Genomic DNA, 24,214 nt, shown 5'->3' with positions numbered 1-24,214 from the left:
TGCACAGTAAACTGTGTGATGTAACAACTAACTGTTTGAAGTTGAAGCCTGTGGTTGACATATGTGAACGTTGCTAACATTTGTCAGTCATAAGAATGGTTGCCTCAATAATAGGGTGGACACGACATCCACTGTTTCTGCTGACCGAAGTATTAGATCACATGATGTGCAACGACTCCAACCAGGTAATGGTGGGCCCGATCAAGAACCATGACATTGTGGCGTGGGTCAATGTCACGTCGGGTTGACCAGAAGTGCTCAGCAATGGCCAAGTGTTCTATGTCTGCTAAGCGGATGGCCCTTTCGTGTTCTGAGATACGTTTGCCAAGCCTTCTGCCGGTTTCTCCGACGTAGCAACCAGTGCAGTCACGGCAAGAAATGCGGTAGAAGACTAGTCCACTTTGTAGTAAGGTGGGAACCAGTGTTTTCACTCAGAGATGAGGGATCGCAACTTCCTGCCCGGCAACTGTACCCACTTTATTCCATGAGATTTCAAAACCCTAGAAACCTGCTGTTGATAGGTTTGGGTAGTATGGGATAAGGCACTCATGGCAGAGTCATTATCTTGAATGCTCCTGTTGGTCGCTACGTGGTTACGTGCCTGTAGGTCACACCTGTCTAGGGTACTGGTGGGATAGCAACACCTCACAAGATCTATCTTGTGCCTCTCATCCATAGAACTAGAGTGGATCCAGGCACAAGTTAGCAAGGTCCGCGCAGTGCTAAGAAGATGGCTGCACGATATACTGACCGGTAGTTGGTAAATTGGCCAGCACACATTGGCTTGCGATAGACTGTTGTCTTCAAGCGAGTGCCCTCATGTCAGACAAGGGTGTCTAAGTCTGGTAGGGTATTGTCCAACTCTAGTTCAATGATGAATTTTATGAAAGACGACAGAGATTTGAAGTGGTCTAAGAGTCAGTCACCCGAATTTCTGGGAATAACTACAAACACATCATCCATGTAGCGACACCAAAATGTAATGGGATCTGGCATACTCATAAATGCACGACTCTCCAGTTCTTCCATCGCGATGTTTGCTGTGACAACTAACTGGGGAACTCATGGCTGTGCCGTGCACCTGTTGTGAACATAATTGCACCACCAGTTAAGCACAGTCTGAGGGCAGTGGAAATATCTGATGTTAGTTTGGTGCTGTTGCCAAGGGTCTGGTCGCTATCCAAGAATTACTTAGCACGTGATGGCAAGCTCGACTGGGATGGAAGTAAAAAGGGATACCACATCAAATGATGCCATAATCTGATCTTCTGAGATGGATAGGGCTCGGATCTGTTTTATAAACTCACCATTGTTGGAAACGGTGTTGGCAGTCTTGCCTACTAGGGGAGAAAGGAGCCCCGAGACAAACTTCGCCAACTCATAACTCGGTGAGTTATGAGTTGGCGAAGTAGATTCCGCATTTCTACGCTGTCGCCGTAGAAATGCGGAATCTGGCAGCCAGAGGCATGGAGGCGACTGTGTGGATTATTTTCTCTTGCTTAAATCATAAAATTCACCATTGAACTAGAGTTGGACAATACCCTATCATACTTAAAGACACCCTTGTCCGATGTGAGGGCACACGCTTTAAGACAGTCTATCGCAAGCCAATTTACCAACTACTGGTCACCACACACGTGCAGCCATTTTCTTGACACTGAGTGGATGTTGTTAACTCATGCCTGGACCCACTCTAGTTCTACGGATGAGAGGTGCCCTGAACCTATCAACAGCAGGTTTCTATGGTCTGGAAATCTCATGGAATAAAGTGCATACAGCTCTTGGGCAGGAAATTGCGATCCCTCATCTCCAGAGTGAAAACACCGGTTCCCACCTTACTACAAAGTGATCTAGTCTACTGCATTTCTTGCCGTGACTGCACTGGTTGCTACGCTGGAGAAACTGGCAGAAGACTCGACAAATGTATCTTAGAACATGAAAGAGCCATCTGCTTAGCAGACAACTTGTTATTTATTTTATTTTACTTTATGTTTTGCTCTGTGCTACATAATAGATTATACAGTATGCTCCGCTAATGCAACTCTGAAGAGATGTGCTTAAAACAGCTATAATAATATTAGGGTATGCTCATGTAAGGCTTATATAACCTATCCTGGATTTCTGTTCTCTATCTGCAAAACCTTACATTTAGAAGCATTAAACTTCAGTTGCTATTTTTTGACCATTTATGCAACCAGTCTGCTTTTGAAGCAAAATGGCCCGGTTCTGGTCATTAACCATCCTTCCTACCTTTAAATTGTCAGCAAAACTTTGATAACTTCCCTTGGATACCTTATCAATACCATTTATGAAAATAGAAATAATCTCCCACTTGTTACACTAGTCCATCCTACAGAGTGACCATTTATGATGATCCTGTTTCCTATCTTTTAGCCAGCCTGTGATTGAAATATAGGATCTTATCGATAACTCCAACTTCTTCCAATTTATATATCAAAGGCCTTACTAAAGTCCAGATATATAATCCAAAATTGTTACCTCATCCAACTGTTTAATAAGCACATCACAGTAGTTTGCCAGATTAGTAAGTTGTAATCTCCCCTTAACAAAAATGCCGAGATCTGTTCATATCATTCTGGTTGGAATGGTCCTTAATTGCATCCTTAACCATAGGCTCCATGAGTTCCCTACCACAGAGCTATACTCACTGGCCTGTAGTTACCTAGCTCCACCTTTGTTGATTGGGGAGACATTAGCATTTCTCCAGTCTGAGGGGATCTTCCCAGAGTTTAATGATGCTCTCATTAATATTCACAATAGTTTGATACACTCACTTGCATTTTTAATTATAACTAACCATCAATCTCTGGAGCTTTGACCCCTTGCTTTTTTCAGAGATTATCTGACTACAAACAAAAATGCTTTTCAGAGAACATTATTTACAGCAGTGCACCTCCTTAACATCCCTCAGAGATTCAGTTTGCTTTCAGCTGTAAATATTGTTGGGAAGTATCAGTTCAACTCATTTGTCATTTTTGCACTTTTTCTGGACTTTTCACTGCAACCAATTAAGGGATTTGATTTAACTCTTTGTTCATATGAGAACTCTCAATGCTCTTAACTCTCCTTGTTAGTGCTTTGTTTTTTTACAACCTTTCCTGTCTTATCCCAACAGTGGTTTTGTTACATATTCTCTTATAATATTCATGCAAATCAGGGTTTGCTGGATTGGCTTACTGTCCCATGTTTATTTTTGCTCACTTAAAATCCTAACCTAATTTTAAATCCTTGGTATCTTATGTTTGATGCACTTGACCACTAGTGAAAATATATTCATGGCCTTGAGGATAAATCTTGAATATTTCCAACAACATACAGTAGTCTTTCTAGTTAAGCCAAAGAAATATCTTATTCTATTATAGTCTCATCTCTTGAAATTGAAGCTCTCACCTTTACATTTCACCACACAGGTTTCTTTAGGTACAACTCATATTTCAATATTGTGGTCACTGCTTGCTATTGGTTCCCTCCCACCCAGTCAAGTTTTTGATATTGTAAGGCTCCTTAGTGAGAACTAGATTTAGAATTTTAGAAACCTTTGTACTCTTTCAGCTATGCTGGGATAAAGAGTAGTCTCCCATAATGAGACAATTATATTTATTATCCCATTTATGGCACCTGATTTTGATAATGTTAATTTGCCCAAAGATATTTTCTGTCTTACTCCTCAGTCATTTGGCCTATGACACATATCCCCACTATTATCTTCCCTTTATTGTATGTCATTTCATATCCACATTACCTTGATCTGACTTGGGAACATTCTTGCCAATTTCGGCTGTTGTTGATCAGGAGCATTGCCCCTTCCCTCCCAGATCTCACCTGAACTCAGAATATTTGCTAAAATGAAATTCAGTTTGTGTCTCAAAAAAAAAAAAAAAAAAAAGTTTTTCAAACAAGAAAAGTAGTTTATCCTTGATCATTCTGTTCAGAGAAATGAAAACTGTCTAAATACAAGCTTTTTTTTTTTTTGGAACTTGCTTGCTATGCAAAGAGTAAAATAATAGAAGTTTCATGGATAGATTCAAATAAGACTATAAAATAAATAAGACTAAATTTATTTCCCAGAGAGGTTAGCTGTTGAGGAAGCATTTTAAATTATGCTAAGAAATTATCAGGGAAACTAAATTGATAAAAAAAAAAAATAATAAATAAATTTGAATATGAAGTGACTTCTGCTAGGACATTTAAGCAATCATCAGTGGTATAACTCATTCATATATGATATAGATTCATTTGTTTCTGAAAAACAAGTGGCAAATTTGAGTCCAAAAATTATAAAGCAAAATTGCCACCACACATCTTCACAGATGACATCTACTCATGTGCTTTTCTTTGCTGAATACAGAATTATTCTGTTGGTTAATTCTTTCTTGTTCAGGTCAGAAAGGTGAAAACTTGATTTGCCAGGTTAAAAGACATTGTTCCATCAAAAACACATTCAACTATTGAGTATATACTTCAGACAGTATATAATTATAAGAGAAAGCAGCAACTTTATTAACACCATGGAAATGCATTCTGTTTTATTACCAGTTTTGTGCTCCTTTATTCTGAAAATGTAAATATATCTTAGCAAAAATCCAGTTATGCAACTTCAATGAAGAAACTTGATTTTGATAATGTCAATATATATGCAACACATTTAACTCATTTTTAAATGGATATCATGAGAATAAAATTTTTACCTTAAGTATGTTCCATTTTTAGAAAGAAATTTCTGATCTCAATCAAATCAAAATGTAGAGTAGAATTAAAAAAAAAAAAAAACCCAAAATCTGTAAGGGACATTAGAGGTATCTCTTGTAAGGTTGGCCATTTTGTTATTATTATTTTATTTTTTATTCCAATGTTAACATACTGTATCTGAACAACACTGCTAGTAAATAAAGATTGCATTCAGTGTTAATTTTGAAGTTGACTAACTGGGAATAGGTAAGGTCAGTGGTGGGGGGAACAGTTATGTTTTTAGTACATATGTGACCATACTCCAGAAAAGGCCTTGGTCAGGAATATCAAAACTAGCCAACATTAAAAAAAAAAAAAAAAAACCCAGCAAACTATCCCACAGCACAGCAGTGCTTGCGAGTAATTTGGGGGGGGGGGGGGTGTAGAAAGAGTTCTGTTTCACAATATAATGGATCATTTCATCAGTATAAAATTTAAGCAGCAAATCAGAAACAATGCTTGATTTCCTAATTACAATTATATCATCCATGAGTTTTTAAAGGACAATGGTTTAAAATTTATTTCACACCGCAAAAACATTAATACTCAAATACCACTTGGTCTTTGGCAAACCAGGTCTGTAAATCCCATTATGGAACATGATCATTTTTCAAAATGGCATTATATTATTGATGACATATATTACAAAATAACGTATATTAATTTGCTAGACATTCAGAATGGCTTTCCTAAAAGCACCACTCGGGTGAACAGGGAAGACAAGTAAATGTTCATGGTATTTTACTTTTCTTAACCCGTCTATTATACAAATGATATTTTTTAGAACAGGACTATCCAACAATGCCCTCAGCAAGGTGTGGCACTTCTGAACCAGCAACTATATTTTCCAAGAATATGTTTGGAAGAAATAATATGTAAGTGTCAAATTAATTATTCTCAAAAACTAAAATGTTATAAGCATTTAAATTTAAATCTATCCTCCTTCCCTTGCCTTCTAAATTATCCTTTCATCAATTCAAACTATTTAAGAAATCTACATATTAATATGTGCAAGAAAACGTGACTTGGAGTTCATTTAATGAATTTATTTCTCCAGTAACATTTTTGCATGGCAAATTGTGCATATTTTGTTGTGACTAATTACAGATGATTATATAAGACTATATAATGTAAGAATTGTGTCATTAAAAATTGAATTTTTTTTTTTTTGGTGGTGCTTTCCAACTTAAAAATATAAAGATGCTTGGCCAGATTAGACAGCACTGTTTTAGAATAAGTTTTCCTATTTCTCAGCCATTGTTGATAATTGGTATGTTGTGAAAGTCATTTAAAGTGCTTTCATATGAAGAATCAAGTGACAATGTGGTATTTCAAATATTTCATATTTTCAGTTAACAATATGATTCAGTACACTGTTACCACATAGCTTTCTAATATATCAAATTTGCACAAAATGATCAACTGAGGCAGTAGTTGGAAATCATTTTCATGAATTCTGCAGTATGCGATGGGGTCAATTGAAAAATTTTAATGAAAGTCTGACTCAACTGCAGCTTCATCTAGTTAGCAGTTGACACACTTACACTCCTATGTTTATACATCTACAGTCTGGCCATGATCAGGACTAGGCATACATCATGGCTCTGATTTCAGCACCAGTTTCCATAAAATCACTAATATTTTGAAATGGGATGCCAAATATCCCCATTTTTATGAACAGCATTTTATTTGAATATTTGAAAATTAATATGAAAAATTTGTTACACACATGTAATGTCCCTGCCAAAGAGACTATTAAAACACAAAAAAAAAAAAAAAAAAAAAAAAAAACGTTAATTTTCTCTTGGTAATGTAATGGCAGAGGCTGTGACCCTCAGCTTCACACAAAGAAAAATCCTGGGTTTGCACTCCTGCAAACATAACATTTTGTAAATACTTTTTTTTTGTACTTACAAAACTTATCTATACACACAAGACTGCATTTATTTCAAAATATACATATTACATTAAACTCAGAAACTAGTTACCCTGAATAAGTTTTATTAGTTTAATGCACAACACAAAATGATTAAAACACAATTTCTTATATCTGTAATATTCAGTTAAATGAATAGTATTTAGTGATTCACTATTTGCTCCCAGCAGGCATGAGTTTTTACACACAACAGCAACGCATAGGGATAGACAGTACTGTCTCTGCTGGTTTGGCAGGTATTTCCTATTTTTTAACATCTTCCCCACCTATCGTAGCCACCACATTTTCAATGTCTGGCTTTCCTGGTGTCTATATACAGATTTTGGATCAGTGATTTCCCAACTGCTCCAAGGGAAATCCTTAGCATCGTGGTAGACTGGGTCAACACACATTTAGCCTTTATACAGGGTTTGCAGTATGTCTCTGAAATATGAGTTTAGTTTCAAATGTCAACCCCAAGTGTCAGATGCTGCTTGTAAATGGTATCAGCTGAGTTCACAGCAGCAGTCAAGGTTTAGGATATAGTTGGGTTTTTTTTAGTGCAATTGATTGGCTGTGGCTTTTGCTGTCAATAGAGAGTAACTGTTATGTGATGTCTCTGACTATTTCATTTATTGAGAACTGCAGATGTCATTCAATGGAACACATTCTGCAAGTGTGTGTGTGTGAATGGAATTTTACAATGACTGTAAAAAGCATCTAATTAATCAACTTAGTTTACACACTACACTAGACTGCATTTATTTCAAAATATACACATTACATAAAACTCAGAAATGAGTCATTCTGAACAAGTTTTGCATGGTAAAAAATAAAGAGATTTCTAACAGAAGAAATATTTAAATACAAAAAGTTTTCGTGGAAAAGGACTTTTTTTTTTTTTTTACCCGATATAATGTCACAGTACTCCAAAATCTCATTTCTAATTAAGTATTTCTTATAAATATAGCAATAGTTATGAATATATATATATGTTATGAACATATAAAATATATTACAGCTTTGTATATATCACTTTAAAAAGGCAGCAAATGGATGGTTTGTTTTCAAAGAATGTACAGTGCTTTATAGAAAAACAACACAAGTCTTAATATACAAGCAGCATAAAGATACAACACTGTATGTGTCAAATGCTCCAGAATTGCTTGATTGTGAAATTATTCACGTATTTGGGTATTTTACAAGGAATCTCAATAAAAAAGGGGGAGAGATTTACATATAAATATATACAGCATATAAACTAAGAATTTAATGTCAAACAAGATTAGAATCAAAGAATTGTTTTGCTCTTTGTCTACGAGATATCACCCTTTCTATAAGCTTTTTGATTTCTGATACGATAAATACTGAAGATGTCAGTGCCACCAGCATGAGAATATCTATTAAAAGAAAAAGAAAAATTAAATTATTTTAATAATGATTAAATTAAACGTAACTACACATTATCTTTTGATGCAATGATTCCTGCACTTTGTTGCCCATCGTTACAATTTAATATTTAGTATTCAGATTGAACTGGGGTTCCATTTTATAGCTTTACAGTTTCTTAGTTGAAAGCATTAACTCATTCTGCATGCCTATTCTCACCTAATTGTTCTTCTGAGTAGATTTCCCCATTCCTGGGGAATAATAAATAAAACCTTGGCCCTAATGACTAGGGCCCAGGTTTTATTTATTACTGTTATTTATATTTTCATGCCCTTGAACAATAGAAAAAAAAAAAAAAAAAAAAAGCCTCCAACCATCCACTTGCATTCCTTCTTTAACTTATCTTTACAAAAGTTTGATTTGCCATATCTTTGCATCTAGGGAAGAGTAAGTTACTCTTTCATTATATAAGTCAGTGATGAGACTGCATTTGGGGCTGAAGCCTGTGTTGACACTGAGCTTGAAAAGATCCAAAGCTAGTCATCTCATCTGGGAAAAGAGGAGAGACAATATGAAGTTGTGGTTTGCAGAGTTTAAATAAAAACTAGGCACAAAAATAGTAGGAGGAACACCAATAGACTGAGAATTTGAGAAATAAACTGCTTCCCTGAGTGGTTAAGGTAAAATTTAAGGGGAAACTTGACTTGTTTATGATGGAAAGAGTATAAGAGCAGGAAAGTAACAGCAAAATTCTGGCTTCCTTGCATCCTTTTGCCTTTAATAATTTATCTGAAAACTGACCTGTTTAAACATAATATGGTATTTTCATACGGACTGCCAACATTGCTGGTTGTTTTTAGGGTCTGTAGTCTAACAAAGGACCCTTATAATGTCACTCGGTTGTCCGTCTGTCCCAGCATTGTATCTCTGAAACCACTCAACTTATTGACTTGAAATTTTGCATGGGGTTGTACATCATGTGGGCCAACATAATGCCATATTAATCATTGACAAAAATTTGTCTGAGAAAAGGGGGAGAGACAAAAATGTTGACAACCTATAGCTTGGAAAGAGCTTAATGAGTAGCTTTAAAATATATTTTTAAAATTAAAAATGGTAGTGCCAGACAGGAAAATGTAATTTTTGTGTCCCCCCTCCCTCTATTTCCATCGCTAACAAAGCTAAAAATTTAAAAATCACATTAGCTATGCATTATTCAATGCTTATCAAGGGAAAACTACCATTTACCTTGTGTAAAAATTAAAAAACAATTTTTTATTGCACTTTGGTAGCGTGCTTCTTTGTACTAAGTAACTCTCCTTTTGGTGACAAAAAGGTTGCTAAATAGTTAATAATTTTAGGTCATTTATAAATTTTGTGACGAGAAGTATTTTTTAACAATTTTCAAAGCTGGAGTTGTCCCAGTAAGGAGGCACTCAGCGAGCCAGGCTGTGGTGGAAGAGGTGCCTGTGTGGAGTCCTGCATGGCTTTCACCTGCCAGTTGCTTCTCCCACCCTTGTCATTCACAACAACTGGAAAGACTCAAACGGTACTAGAAACTTTTTTTCAGTTACCATAAAGCTCTTTATTTGAGATATTACGCTAACGACCATTCGTGACTACAGACCCTTCATCCTCAGTTTAAAAAGTGGATATAGGTGTTATAAGAGAGAAGTTCTGTCTTTCAGTTATCCTTAGTGGAAGCTTAATTGGCACAACACATTGCTATCTACCATTCATTTATGGAGGCATGGTTTGATTCCTCTTATGACTGGAAGCATTTCTAGTCCTCTTCAACTGAAGTTGCAGTTAGCCAACCTTAGGTGGAGGGAGTAGATATTTTCTCTCTGGGTTAGTTGATAGTTTTCAGCTTGCAAAACCTATAAATTGGCTGGTGGGTATGAACACATTTCTACAGACAAATACACATGTAGTGGCACTATTGAAATATAATAAAAAATGTACCTTCAGTATTGATAGGTTAGAGGGGTTCATCAATCTAGTTTTTGAGGCTTCTGGTAATTTTCACAAACTGTTGTGAAATGTTTGGGATACAAAACTTCTTTAATTGATTACATAGCTATTTCCCTGGCATGATTTTTTTCAGTAAGAACAGGACCCTATTACACTGTAACTTCTTTTCCAAACTAAAATATTCTCTTTATTGGGATGCTGGGATTAACAATTATATGGCAGTCTCCTCAATGATCTTATAACTGAATGGATTCAGTAATCTCTGTGGCATTTTTCCTCAAGAGGAAAAATGCCACAGAGATTACTGAAAAACTCTTCCACAGAGATTCACTGAGATTACTGAAAAACTCTTGCTCAGGCTATACACATGGGGGGGGGAGGGCATAAATTCAAATTGAGGAGGATGGGTGTAGGATAGATGTGCCAAAGTTTCCCTTTAGTCAGAGGGTAGTTGATTGCTGGAATGGGAGTTTATTTATTTTTTTCTGATGCTGCTTTTTAAATAAGCTTACTTTTTTTTTTTTTTTTTGGTATCATTTGCCATTACTATATTATTATTAATAGTATTACTTGTTCCTTCTCCTGTCAACTACTGCCTGTTACAAAATACTATATATAAGTAATGATTTACAAAAATATCTGTGTATTAAAAATAATAAATGACAATATAAAAAGCAGCAAATTTTAGCTTTGTAAAATGAAAAATGTTTATAATCTGTTTTTCAGTTTCCCAAAGGCAAACTGAAAGACAAATTATAAACTTAAGAGTTTAACTGCTCACAGAAAAGAACAATAAACCTTTTCTCATCTCAAATCGATTAGAAATTAAAATAATATTGTCAAAAAATATTATTTAAGTATTTATACTTAAAAACTTGGGAAAGTGTTCTTGCCCAAGCAAGAACACTTTTGTCACTGCTGCTTGAGTGTACTTCTTTTTTAGTTCAATCCTCATAGTGCCCTTGCAGTGTAGTAAAAGTGAGTCACATGCTTGATTAAAATTCCACATTAACCCTTAATATTAATAATATTACAAAGTGCCACCTACCAGACACTGGCAAAGCTTCAGTCTGAAATATACTTTGCAGAGGAGGAAAATAAATAACAAGTAACTGTCCTATCACAGAGCCTGTAACTGCTAGCAGGAACATCTTGTTAGTGAAGAAGCCAATGGTAAATACAGATTTTGTCTGAAAAAGATAAAACAATCATTAAATTATTATAAATATGTAAAGAAGAAATAGAAAACAAATAATTAAACCACTAAAAAAAAGTTTATATTTAACATTTTGTTAAGTATATTTTGTGAGATGAATCCATTGGTATCAGAGTTTATCATGGGTGGCAATTGAGAGTGTCATGTTTTTTTGTAAAATTTATATGTATTATATAAGTGTGCACATCAACGCTGTGATATATACACCGATGAGGCAAAACATTGACTACCTACCTAATATGATGTTGGTCCTCTACGTGCAGCCAAAACAGCTCATACCGGGCGAGGCTACAAGATCTCTAAATGTGTCTTGTGGTATCTGGTACCAACACATAACCAGCAGATCCCTTAACCCCTGTAAGGTCCGTGTTGAGATGCCGCAGATCGGAGTTGCTGTTCCAACACAAACCACCGATTTAATGGGATTGATGTCTGGGGAATTTGGAGGCCAGTGCAATATCTGCAAGTCTTCCTTATGTTCCACGACCAGTCTCGAACAATCCGGGCACTGTGGCATGGCACATTATCCTGCTGAAAGACAACATTGCCGGAGGGGAAGACCATTGCCATGAAAGGGTGTACCTGGTCAGCAATGATGTTTAGGTAGGTGGTAGACGTCAGAGTCCCCGGCGCACAGATGACTGGACTCAGGGTATCCCAACCGAACATCACCCAAAGCACCAGCTTGTTTTCGTCCCACGGTGCATCCAAGGCACCATCACTTCCCCAGGTAAACGAACGAACACGTACCTGGTCGTCCACATGGTGCAACAGGAAGCGTGATTCACTGGACCAGACAACCTTCTTCCACTCACTCAAGGTCCAGTTTTGATGCTCTCGTGTGCCCAATGTAGGCACTGTCGCTGGTGAACTGTGGTTAGTATGAGCACTCGGAGCTGCCTGGGGCAATGCAGCCCCATTTTCAGCAGGGTTCAGTGTACTGTGTGTTGTGACATTTACTCCTGTCATCAGCATTCGAATTACCGGCGAGTTGCACCACTGTTGCCATGTACCATCCGGGAGAGCCTTCGCTCAACTCGAGCATCGATGAACCGTGGTCGTCCAACACCTCGGTTCTAACGGCAGTTCATAGGTTCCCTCCTCCTCGGACCACTTTCGGTAGGTACTAACCACAGCCGATCATGAGCACCCTACCAGCTGTGCCATTTTGGATATGCCCTGACCCAATCGTCTGGCCATTACAACTTGGCCTTTGTCAAACTTACTTAAAAGTCCACTGCCTTCCCCATCTGGTGAGAACAAGAGTAACACTCATTAAAGGTGTTTTTTATACTGTGCACGCGCTGTAGTTCACTGCAAGTTGCTTTTTTTTTTTTTTCTTTCAGTGGTTTGCAATAGTTATCAAATAAAGGTGTAAATTATCTCCAAATTTTTTGGCTATGTTTATGAATCTTAAAGCGCTGAAGCAGAATGCTGATGGTAGCATCAAGTTTTGCAATGCATATGAAGCTTATTTTGGAATGACTATGGGTAATTAAAACAAGTTGTGAGCACCTTATTTCTTCTATGGTAGTTTCAGGTCAACAATAGAGGGATGGTTTTATGGTAATAATTGTATATGCTTCTTTCTGAATATCGAGAGCCTACAAACCATCATGACAACTGCCACTTCTCTGTGATATATACATTTGTATATGCAAATTAAAAAGCTGTAACATATTCCAACCCACCATCTTCTAGTGTTACACAATGAATCTGCCTTCCAGAGAACGTATAGTGGGAAATGGCAGGACTGGATGATGAATCTGGTGAACAGCGTAATTGGGATCACACTTGAAGCCTGTTCAAGTAGAATGCTGTATTTCTCTATCCAGCAAGAATTAGGTAACATAATGAGGGACTTGGATCTAACCAAATACAGTGCAGAGCACCTGACATCTCATATGAAGGGTGGAATCTGGATCCAGCTATCAGATTTACACATAAAGAAACAGACATCACTTATACATGTTTTAAAAAACATTTGTTTCAGTTTTTAACAATTATAGCTAAAGTTTTTTGTTTTGTTATGATTCACCACTTAGCTTAAATTATAAACCAGCCATTCTCGTAATGGAAGTATCTTCTCCTCCCTTTCATTTGTGATCTTTTAAAATTTACATGTGATTCACGATTATTGCTTTAAAGACATTCCATGATTCTAACATATTCTCCCTCCCTCCCTCCACTATCCTGCCCAAACTGAAATTAAAATCAGCACCTTTAACTGCATTTAGCACCAGCTGTGGTTCCAGTGCATAAAGAAAGTGCTTCTTGTGGTGTAAAGCGCAAAAACCATACATTATCCATAACAGATAAAGTTGAACGTCTGAAAAAACTCGACAGTGTGTCTGTGAGAAGTTTAACTCTGCTTATTTGTAAATTCCAGCAATTTCTCTCAGTTTCTCGTCTTTTAGCCATTCCTTTTTAGATTTTTTTTTTAACTTGTGGAAAAACACAACACAATATGAATGATAATACAGTACGCTAATGAAATTGTTTTCACAAAATCTCTAAAAATACTGAAACTTATTGTGGCGTTTGAGAGTTTATTTTATTGCAGTGCTCACCGCACATGCAATAAACTAATCACAAATGACTTTCATATATATGCCATAATAGTATCACACGTATGTGGTCAACATGGCTTCTCAAGGAATAAAGTAACCTACTGGACCACGTATATATCGACACAAAAAAACACCTTTTCTGATATTTTAAGTGAAAAAACTACAACACTGACATTACAATATTTATTTTAGAATTACTAATCAAATTATTTGCTAAATATTTTTTGGCCCCTGGGGAATTTTTTTCTTAAACTAGCTTGGCAGTCAACGTTTTGGTAGGATGAGGTGTTAGCTGTTGGGTAAACTATGTGCTAATCTAACCACCAGTGATTTGGCAAACCCACAGGTCCCAACGCTGCCAGATTAGTGACGGTCAACCTGTATTATGATACTAGCCACTTGCTAAACAGTAGAATGCCAGACATTTCACTCAGCATCGATCTTTTCTCCTTCTGGTTCTTTTGAATCAATAAATACCGCCTTAAACTTTTGTATCAGACAGTTTTGGAAAAATAAATTGTATTCTTGAGAGTGTCACCTTTGTGGATCCATTGCTTTAACAAACTGTTTATCCAGTCTCAGCTTGATCTGGAGTAGTGGAAGGAAAACTGTTGTTTGGCACCAGGCTGAAACTCAATTATGGTACCAATTATGTTTTTTAGTGCTGATCTGTTGCCCCAGATGCAGAGTAGACAAGGGAACTTGGTGAAACCACCTTCTTGCAAGCCCAAAAGAAATTACAGCATCCTGAAGTTCCCACACACACATCTTATACTATTCATACTTGATTTACTCTAATGCATGCTTCACTTTTGTATAGTCATCTTTAATATGAACAGAGTACACAACAGGAATTGATGAGTTTATATTCCCACTGTGAACCAGAACAGTATCCAGATTTTTACATGAGCTGTTATGGAAAGACAAAACCCTTTGAACTGTGGTTAATACCAATTTTTTTTTTTTTTTTTTTTAATAAAGACCAATCAAATCAAAAGTACAGGGATTCTGCAATAATGTAAAACATACATAAGTGATCCGACATGTCTTTTTCTACATGTGCAGATGGGATCCAGTTGATTTCATATGAGTGGAACAGACTGTGCACTGGATTCAGACTAATAATCCCTCACCAAGTCATTTAATTCTTGTTGCTTAGGGAAATTCAGCATTTTACTTGAACAGGCTTCTGAAAGTGTAATCCCAGTTATTCCATTCAATTCATCATCCAATCCTGCCAATTCCCATTGTACCTTCAATGGAAGGGCTTCATCATATGACACTAGAATAAGAGTATATTGGGCTACGCTACAGCTTTTTAATTTGCAGACTTTAAAATTTGTTATGTGGACCATACAGGGTAACAGTTGTCATGCCAACAAAGACAAAGAGGTGATCATTCCAATGTATAATGCAATGTTTAGAATACTGCATTCAGGTTTGACAACCTCATTTTAGAAAGGACTACATTTGTTAGATTGCACAGAGAGAGATGCCAAGATTAGTTAGAGACACAAAAGAATATTCTTACCAGGAAGGATTAAATTCTGAAAACCAGGCATCTATGTAGTGACCCAAATGAAGTGTAAAGTGAAAGACTTTAAACAAGTTATGTAAACTAAATGCTGATAACATCTTTACTTTTTTTTAGATAGCACACATCGTGACAAATTGAAATCAAAAAAGAATAGCTGCAGCATAGATGTAACTGACTGTCAGAATGAACTTTTGTCTAGCATTGTGGAAGTGGGTAGTTTGAACAAATTTAAAAAAGGTCTGGAAAATTTGCAAGTGAAGCTTTTTTTTTTTTTGACTGGTGCTTACATCATATTGTCAATACTAACACATGCCACACATCTCTCCCCATCTGGGAAATTTCGAGTGACAAAAATATTCTGATTAGTGCTATTATTCTGGTATAAATATATTATTCTGGTTTTATAATATTAAAACTTAATTATGCAGACGAAATTTAAAAACATACCTGAGATCTGCAACTGAGAGCATTAAACATATCAAAAAATACAAAACATGTAAATGTCATGGTAGTGTCTCTCCTTGTTACAACTTGGTCACTCATCTGCAATAGAAAATAAAATGAATCATTCCTGTATAGTTGTAAACAAATATATCATTCAAGGGGAAAAGCAGCAGAGCTTTTAAACAACAAATTGCATCCAGTGATTTAGTTTAAATTTAACAAGTGGTAGTTCTGTATACTTTCATGAGCCAAAACATTATGACAACCTGTCTCCACAAGTGGATGCATCCCACAGCACCTAGGAGTAATACCACTGACTGGAACAACATATATAGTGGTGCCTGTCTGTTAGTACAAAGCTCGTGTAAAGGGGAAAGGGAAGAACCAGGCAGAGTTTGAACGGGAAATGATTTGCAGTGCTGGGAAGGCACGAGCCAACATCTCAGCAAGTGCAGGCATTGGCTGTCAAGGGCCACGATAGTGAAGGTTTTGGTGGGAATGGTCTGAAGAGGGGACACACAACCATCCACTGTGCTGGTACAAGGAGACCACCATTGGTTGACAGTCGAGATGAACTGCAGCTGGCACACTGCCTGGGACAACACAGCTCATGAGCCCTCAATTTACAGCAGACTACAACCAGGGTGCACAGAGAAACATTTCTGAGCACACAATTCAGATGTTCTTGCAAACAGAGTAGGCAACTTGTTCATGTGCCCATGTTGACTGACCATCATCAACATCTGCAGTCAACATGGGAGCACCATTCCTGGTGCTCCCATGACTGGAAAAAAGTTCCTTGGTCTAATGAACCAAAGTTTTCCAACTCCATCGTACAATGCACAGGTGGTATCATGGGTTGGAGAATGTTTTCATGGATATCACTGGGTCCCCTCATCCACATTGAATACACCCTAACTGCCAGATCCTCCCTTGACATTGTTTCAGGCCAAGTTTTGCATGTATGACTGTTTCTAACTGTCAAACAGTTTTTATATAGAAAATCAACTGATTTGGGAGGTGCAATATGGCCTAAATAGGACATGTGACAGAAAAAAGAGCAACAAGTTTTGCCCGACAGTGACTATGTATCCAGATGGCACTGGGCTGTTTCAACAAGAGAATGCCCCGTGTCACAAGGCCAACATTGTGCAGGAATGGTTTGAGGATCATGTGCAAGCATTTTGTGTGCTCCCCTAGCCAAATCAATCCCATTGAACATTTGTGGGATGTGGTAGTACACAGTATTCACCAGTGTCTCACATGGAGGCGTCTCCGTAGCCAGGTGGGAAGGAGCAGCAGTGCGTACCACACGCTTCTTGATTAGACCGGGGTTCGAGCCCGTCACCACCAAATATGGAGGATGCGGAAAGGTCAGGGAATGACCACCGCATATTCCGGAGCAATATGGCCTTAGTTGCTAATGCTCCTAAAAACCAAACAACAACAACAACCAGTGTCTCACTCATCTGAGACATCTTCCATGGTCCCACGGAGTCAGTGTCACACCAGATGCAAGATTCAACATGAAAGGCAGCCCAAAATGCTATTAGGTAGGCAGTCATAATGTTTTGGTTCATGAGTGTATGTTAGGTGTGCATGCACACTTTATACACTCCCCCTTCACTTTATCACAGCATAATTTGCTGCCATGGGAAGAAGCCTTGCACTGATAATAGTGCAGTGCAGTGCAGTTTGGTAAACAATATGAGTACCCACACTGCTATGTTTTCACAGGTGTGAAAACATAACAATTTGAATTGCTCCAAAAACATGATAATAGTATATTGAGAGAACTGGGCAGAAACACCCCATTAATTTTTTAAATTCATAATTTTGATGATGCAAATCGAAAGGAAACACAATAATTGAGAAATACTAAAAAATTTTAATTTTCATCACTCTGACAGACTTTTTTTTTTTGACAGAAAATGCATATGCCTTAACACTGCAGAGATACATGCCTGCTAATGGGTTAACTTTCTTGAGTATGTACATTTATATATTAAAAAGCTAAAATTTGCTGGCATTCAGATGACAAGTGTTTTACAATTTTTTTTTTTTAAATTCTGAAAACTACAATGAATAAAAAAGGCCCCCTTAGCTGAGTGGTCAGGAGCAGGAGTGCAGTAGCACACTCTCTTTGAGTAGACCGGGGTTCAAGCCCCTGACTGCTAAATACGGTCGATCTGCCAACCTGCAGTGGACCAGCGTGGCAGATTATGGTCCATTTCCGTCAGCATGAGTTGTTGAGAAATTCTGTGCTGCAAAGTTCACTGTAATTTTGGACAACCAAATCAAAATAAGAACAAATTAATATTTAAAAGAAATTAATATTTAAAAGCATTTCTGTGCAAAGTTTTCATTTTTACAAATTTTCAAAACTATTTACGAATTCAGCCACTAGCAGAAAAATCACTGCCCAGGGCCTGTCATGTGTATATAGGGGAGGTTGTTCAATTAGCCACTTTGCAACCAGAAAGCACCAGATATGATCCATAAGTATGGTTTTAAATTTGTTTATTACTCAGCACACACATCAGATTATTAGGAAAAATTTCTGTAGGACATGTACCAAAAAGATAAATAAATTGAGTGCAATATAGATATATAGAAAAGAATAACCTTTAATACAGATACCATCAATACTAGACTGTTATTGTTACCATTATTATCATTTATATAGCACATTAACATCTACAACTAAATTGTCCTTTGTGTATTAGTGGCAGCTAGTCAGTGACTTGTCATTTAGCAGAATGAATAACTGAAGTTACTGTTTAGGACTGTGGCCACCTCACTGTAATGTGCCAGTTACAGCAAAATAACGAGATCGATCCAACTATGTACATCCTCAAGCTTCAAAATATATGAACAAATCAGACTAGCATTGTAAACTGTCCTGTTTTTGACTGAAACTTTTTCTTCAACTGGGAAGCAGATGGTGGTAAATAGACTGCAACTTTATCTGGGAAAAAATCTAAGTCAAAACCAGACAAAGGGATGTATGTTTACTCCCTTTTCTTTCTTTTTGCATTTTTGTTTTTGGGTTGGCTGACTGATTTCCACGTGCCAATCTTGCAAAGTTACAATGCCACAATTTGCTCACCACATGCTGCATTGAGCAGTCTGTCCACTGCAAGGACTCTTTCCTCTGGTACTCCCTACAGATGGCACATCCCAAGTGCAATAAATGCTGGCAGATGCTGATATATCCCAAGATCATTAAAATCGAAAATTAAGATGTAGTATTAGAGTTTGATAAAAACTGATTTATTATTAGCATAACATTTAAGATTAAAACTTGTTAATGTTAAAATAAACACATGAACTTGAAAACAAGTTGCTTTAGTGTAAAATGACATGTGATCACTGGTGGTTGAAACTGATGTTGCTTTAAAAAATATACTTTGAAGAAACTGACATGAATACATGAAACCAGAAGTTATGGACAAATGAAATTCCTCATTTGTCCATAACTTCTGGAAATGAAATGGTATAAGTTGATTGCATGCAGTCTAGAATTACAAACAATAACAACACTAACAGACAGTAACACTGTATAGTATAAAAATGTTCATTCTGTTACTATTCCAACCTAGAAGGAATACAAAGGAAGCTTCCTTGTTCTGAACCAGCCATTTGAAACCAGTGACAGGAACCATGGGATTCTTGTCATTACAATAAATCCTGACTAGTTACAAATCTGATCATAAATGAAATTCACCTCTGTAAGATTTAAGATGCCAAAAAAATTCCATATATGCAATTTATATACTAATCCATAGGCCACAGAAGTTGTTCTCTTCCTGGCTAGCAACAAGTGGGAACACTTTTCTTTTAATGGTTCCCACAAATAGGTATTGGTAACTTCAAAGTCTAGTTTCCACAGTCCCTGTCGGGAAATGCACGGACTGAAGTTACAAGTCAGCAATCTGGTTAATAATGGGCATGTGATATACACAGTCCTACCACCAATTAATTTTAATTATTAGATATGCAAGTAGGGACACTTGCATATCTACAAATAACCTCTATTTAGAGGAAAACTAATAACTTGCTGAAATCTTTAGCCTTTACGAATCCTCTAGTCTCCATGGCACTCCCTCCACCAGTTTTTTTTTGTAAATGTCCTTTGATATTTTCTGCCTTCAAATAAGGATAGTAAAAATTATTATTTACAAGGAAAAACTTTTACTCTAAGTGAAAAAACAGTTTATTATTGTACTTAACACAAGAAGATGCAGTCAGCTCTTACACCACTATAAACATTCCCTACTTTACTTTGTGTGCATTGTTTGTGTCGGTTAGGGATCAGCGACATGGATGGAATGCTTTCACTTAGTATGGTTGGCACAGTCCGCTGGAGTGAGCTCTAGTTTCTACATATCTTTCTGCACTCTGCTCTTGATTGTTATCTTCTAATCTTCTCTTTCGGGGTTATTCCCAAACTCCACCTTAACATTCTCATTTCTGCCGACATTAAAGCTTGTTCTTCTTTTCTTCTGACAGCCCAGCACTCTGAGCATGGCCTTACCACCTGTTTGTAAATTTCTGATTTCAGTTTGGTTAGCATCCTCTTGCCTTTCACAACACTAGACAATTCCTACCACTTCGCTCATTTTATTTGACTCAGGATGTCCTGTTCACAGCTTCCATTTGTGTCTAGCACTAATCCAAGGTACTTGTAATTGTTAACCCTATTAAACTGTGCATTGCCAATGCTGAGGGAGCTGCCTCAGTTGCTGAAGCACTCCATGTATTCTGTCTTGTTGCTGATGGCCTTTAGACCTTCATGCTCTAGAACTGTTACCCATCTCTCTCTAGCTTCTCCTGTACTATCTCTCTCGAGATTTGTCACTAAGTATCATGTTATCTGCTGTCAATGTCCCTGGTTAGTGTGTCCATGATGATGATGAGCAGAAACGGACTAAGGGCAGAACCCTGGTGTTAACAGTGAAGGCATCACTAACTCTAGCTGCGCTACGTACTCTAGTTCTACTATCCTCTTCCTCAGACACTTCCCCAGAAGACTCCTAGGTACTCTGTCATTAGGCATATGAAGGTATATGCAGAGCTTGTTCTTTCTCCCTACACTTCTCTTGCAGGAACCTTGCTATAAATATTCCATCAGTGCTTTTCTCCTTCATAAAGCCAAGCTGGTTCTTGCAGTGTAACTTTCATATCTTCTTTCAACATCCACTCTCTAACCACTTCATTGTCTGGCTCATTAGTTCAATAGGCCTATAGTTGTTGCAGTCTTGTATGTCTCCTTTTCCTTTTATATATTGGTTCTATAAGATACTCCCTCCATGCATCTGGTATCTTGACTTTTCCCATTATTTTATTCATTAGCTTTGCCATAAATGGGACTCCTCTCTGTCCTAACCCCTTGAAAATTTCAATGGATATGATGTCAGACCTTGCTGCCTTCCCTGACTTCATGCTAGCAGAACCTCTTCCTCCTTAATATCCTCATCATGTCCATCTAGCTCCTGTTCTTCTCCAGCTACTGTTTCACTATTCATGATCCCTTTGAAAAACTCTTTCCATCTCCTGTTTACATTTTTCTGTTTTCGTAGGAACCTTACCAGTCTCATCTTTTACTGCTCTTATATCCTGCTGTTTGCTGAACTGTGTTCTGGCAATCTTGAATATCTTCAAGATTGCCAGAATTCCCCTTCTTTAGTGTTGATACTACAGTACCATCCTTCCATAGCTCTGTCCCTGGCTTTAGCTACTTCCTTTAAAAGCTGTCTTTTAGTCCTTCAGTGCCTTCTGAACCCCTTCACTCCATCACCAGATTTCTCTATGCATTTCTTTCCACCTTTGGTCTTCCCTAGAATTTCTTCTCTTTCCTTCATAATCTCTATCTGGGCCTTGTTCCAGATAGAGATTATGAAGGAAAGAGATCCAGATCTGGTTCACAGTCAGGTTTGGGTCCTCCTCAATTTCTTTAAAAGCCTGTAGGAGCAGCTCCTGCAGTCTCAGTTTAGGCTCATGTTCTTGTAGCTTAAACCATTTGATGCGCTCCTCAAACTTCTTGTGATAGCCTTGGCAAGTTCCTTCGATAATGAGATCACAAACCAGCAATCTGTGTTGATTGAATAGGCTTTCTTCTGGAATGACTGTAATCTTGGCACCATTTTTTATTTTTGGCTCTTAGAATCATGTAGTCGACTTGGGTACTATACCTACCACTATGGTATGTAATAAGATGTTGATCTCTCTTCTTGTACTGGGTATTAGCTATCCACAATCCATGAGCCGTAGCCATCTCCAAGATCCTTTCTCCATCTATATTGCACCCACCCCATCCAAAGCTGCCATGGACTCCAGAATAGCCTTGGGTTCTCTGACCTACATATACATTGAGGTCTGCTTTAATTATTTCTTCCTCATCAGATGTGCTGTTGATCACCTCATCCAGGTCTTCATAGAAGGCATCCTTCTCTTCTACATTGCATCCTGCCTGTGGGGCATAACCACTAATGATATTCGGCACACATTTGTCAGTTAACAGTAATTTTAATTAGCTGTCACTTTTCCTACACACTTCCACTACTGCATCCTTTAGGTTATCTTCAACCAAAACTCCTATTCCATTCCTTCTATTCTCCATGCTGCAGTATGTTAATTTGTATCCCTCAGCTAGTTCTTTACTCCTCATCCCTCTCCATTTGGTTTCCTGGATGCACAATACGTTGATTTTCCTTTTCTTCATAACTTCCACAAGTTCTTTTCCTTTCCCAGTCATTGTTCCTACATTAATCGATCCCACTCTGACCTTTGTCCTCTTATATTTCAAGGGATTAAATGTCAAACGTTAACTACAAAATTGCATTTTTGTTTTGAGAAAACTTTAATTTTACTTTATACAAATAACAGTGCATATCATGTCATAGAAGTGTATCTTTCTAGCTTGGGCTATAGGCACATTTCTAGTAAACCAAGAAAATGTAAAATGACTTTTTCTTGGTTAATTACAAAAACGTTTACTATAAAATGGTTTTTTAGTTAATGTCTGACACAACCCTCAATTTGGTTCTTCTGTTATCCTTATCGCCCTTTTTGGTTGCTCCCCACTACAGCCAGGGTCCGCTGCAGCACGTTGCTTCTGGGGTATGCCCAGAATATATAATTTTGTGAAATATATAACTGTCACATTCAAAATGTCCAACAGAATCAATAAGACATACCTCCTTTCTGAATATCCACATTGTACCACTGATGATTATCACTGCTGATAAAATAACATTAACAATGAGATCCCGTGTGATCATTGGCTGCTTAACATTCCGTGGAGGCTGTTTTAGGACATCATGATCAACAGGCTCTACACCTAAGCTAGTAAAACAATTGAAAATTTTCATCAAATTAAAACAACTAATTATAATTTAATCAAAATCATTCAATATACCTATATAAAAAAAAGGATGAAATATGGTGGATATTACCAAACAAGTTTTATACATTTCTCAAAGCATATTTTATCCAGTTTTCACAAAACTAAATGGTTTCATTTTTGAACATTTACAATACATATATTTCAATTTTCTAATTGATTTTATATATAAATTGTATTAATTGTTAACAATGCTACAATATTTAGTAACATTTCATAGTGGATGGTGGTGGAATATAGGTTTAATGGCACAAGGGCTACCAGGGCCATGTTGCATCTTTTCATATATTATATTGTATGTAATTAATGGATAACATTTATAAATCAAACAGCATAATTCTCTTTAGGTAAAGAAATAATTCCAGCAAGTCTGCATCCTCGCCTAGGAGGCAAGACAGAGTTAATGATTGCTGTAAGTTCAAAATCCTGAAGTCTTTGCATTTTAGTATAATGTACCTAAATGTGAGCAATGAGTGGCAGTACATGCATTGAGGTGAGTTACCTCTAGTGAGAAGGAAGAAATGAGTCAGATAAGTATGACCTATGCACATTCTTGTAAGTGCTACTTCTCATCTGTTTTGTCTGTAGGTGGAGTGCCACATTCGGGGTTCTTGTTTAATCCAAAGTTTATTATCTATTTGAGTTTTCCAAAACAGCATCCAATGTTGTTTACATGCCTTTTGTATGATGACTTTGTAATCAGTATATGCAGTGGCTTCATGGTATGGTAGGCATCCAGGCAAATGCCAAGGGTGCCATTTGGGTAGGAGTGCTTTGCAGTTGTGCAGGTTATTTAAAAGGGCACCAAATGCTTGATTTGCCCAGGGCACAAAAATATCTCAAGACAGCACTGAGTATATGGTGCAGGAAATTGAGTTGGATTGGTGTTGACAGGAAGCTTTAAAGTGAGTTTTGATGTTATTCATAATGGGATGAAAGGATGGAAGTTAATTTTTTAATGCAGTTACTGCATTCCTGGAATCAATATATATTATAACTTGATAGTCAGAAACAA

General features: G+C 37.1%; 1 protein-coding gene across 4 annotated transcripts in view; it reads right to left on the bottom strand.

The window, feature by feature from the left end:
• Positions 1-7,705: 7,705 nt before the first annotated feature.
• Positions 7,706-24,214, bottom strand: part of SPoCk (secretory pathway calcium atpase) — a 461,326-nt gene continuing 444,817 nt past the window's right edge. For all 4 annotated transcript variants that reach the window (XM_090376865.1, XM_090376868.1, XM_090376866.1 and 1 more), the window contains exons 21-24: positions 22,994-23,141; positions 15,798-15,893; positions 11,076-11,217; positions 7,706-8,064 (exon numbers count right to left, since the gene is read on the bottom strand). In XM_090376865.1, the coding sequence (XP_090232991.1) occupies positions 7,940-8,064; positions 11,076-11,217; positions 15,798-15,893; positions 22,994-23,141 (511 nt within the window). In that variant the 3' untranslated portion in view covers positions 7,706-7,939. The remainder of the gene's footprint in view (positions 8,065-11,075; positions 11,218-15,797; positions 15,894-22,993; positions 23,142-24,214) is intronic.

The sequence above is a fragment of the Mastigoproctus giganteus genome, chromosome 7, assembly GCF_048544385.1.
Source record: "Mastigoproctus giganteus isolate SK-2022 chromosome 7, ASM4854438v1, whole genome shotgun sequence".
NCBI classification, from domain to species: domain Eukaryota; kingdom Metazoa; phylum Arthropoda; class Arachnida; order Uropygi; family Thelyphonidae; genus Mastigoproctus; species Mastigoproctus giganteus.
This window is presented reverse-complemented; position numbering and strand designations above follow the sequence as displayed.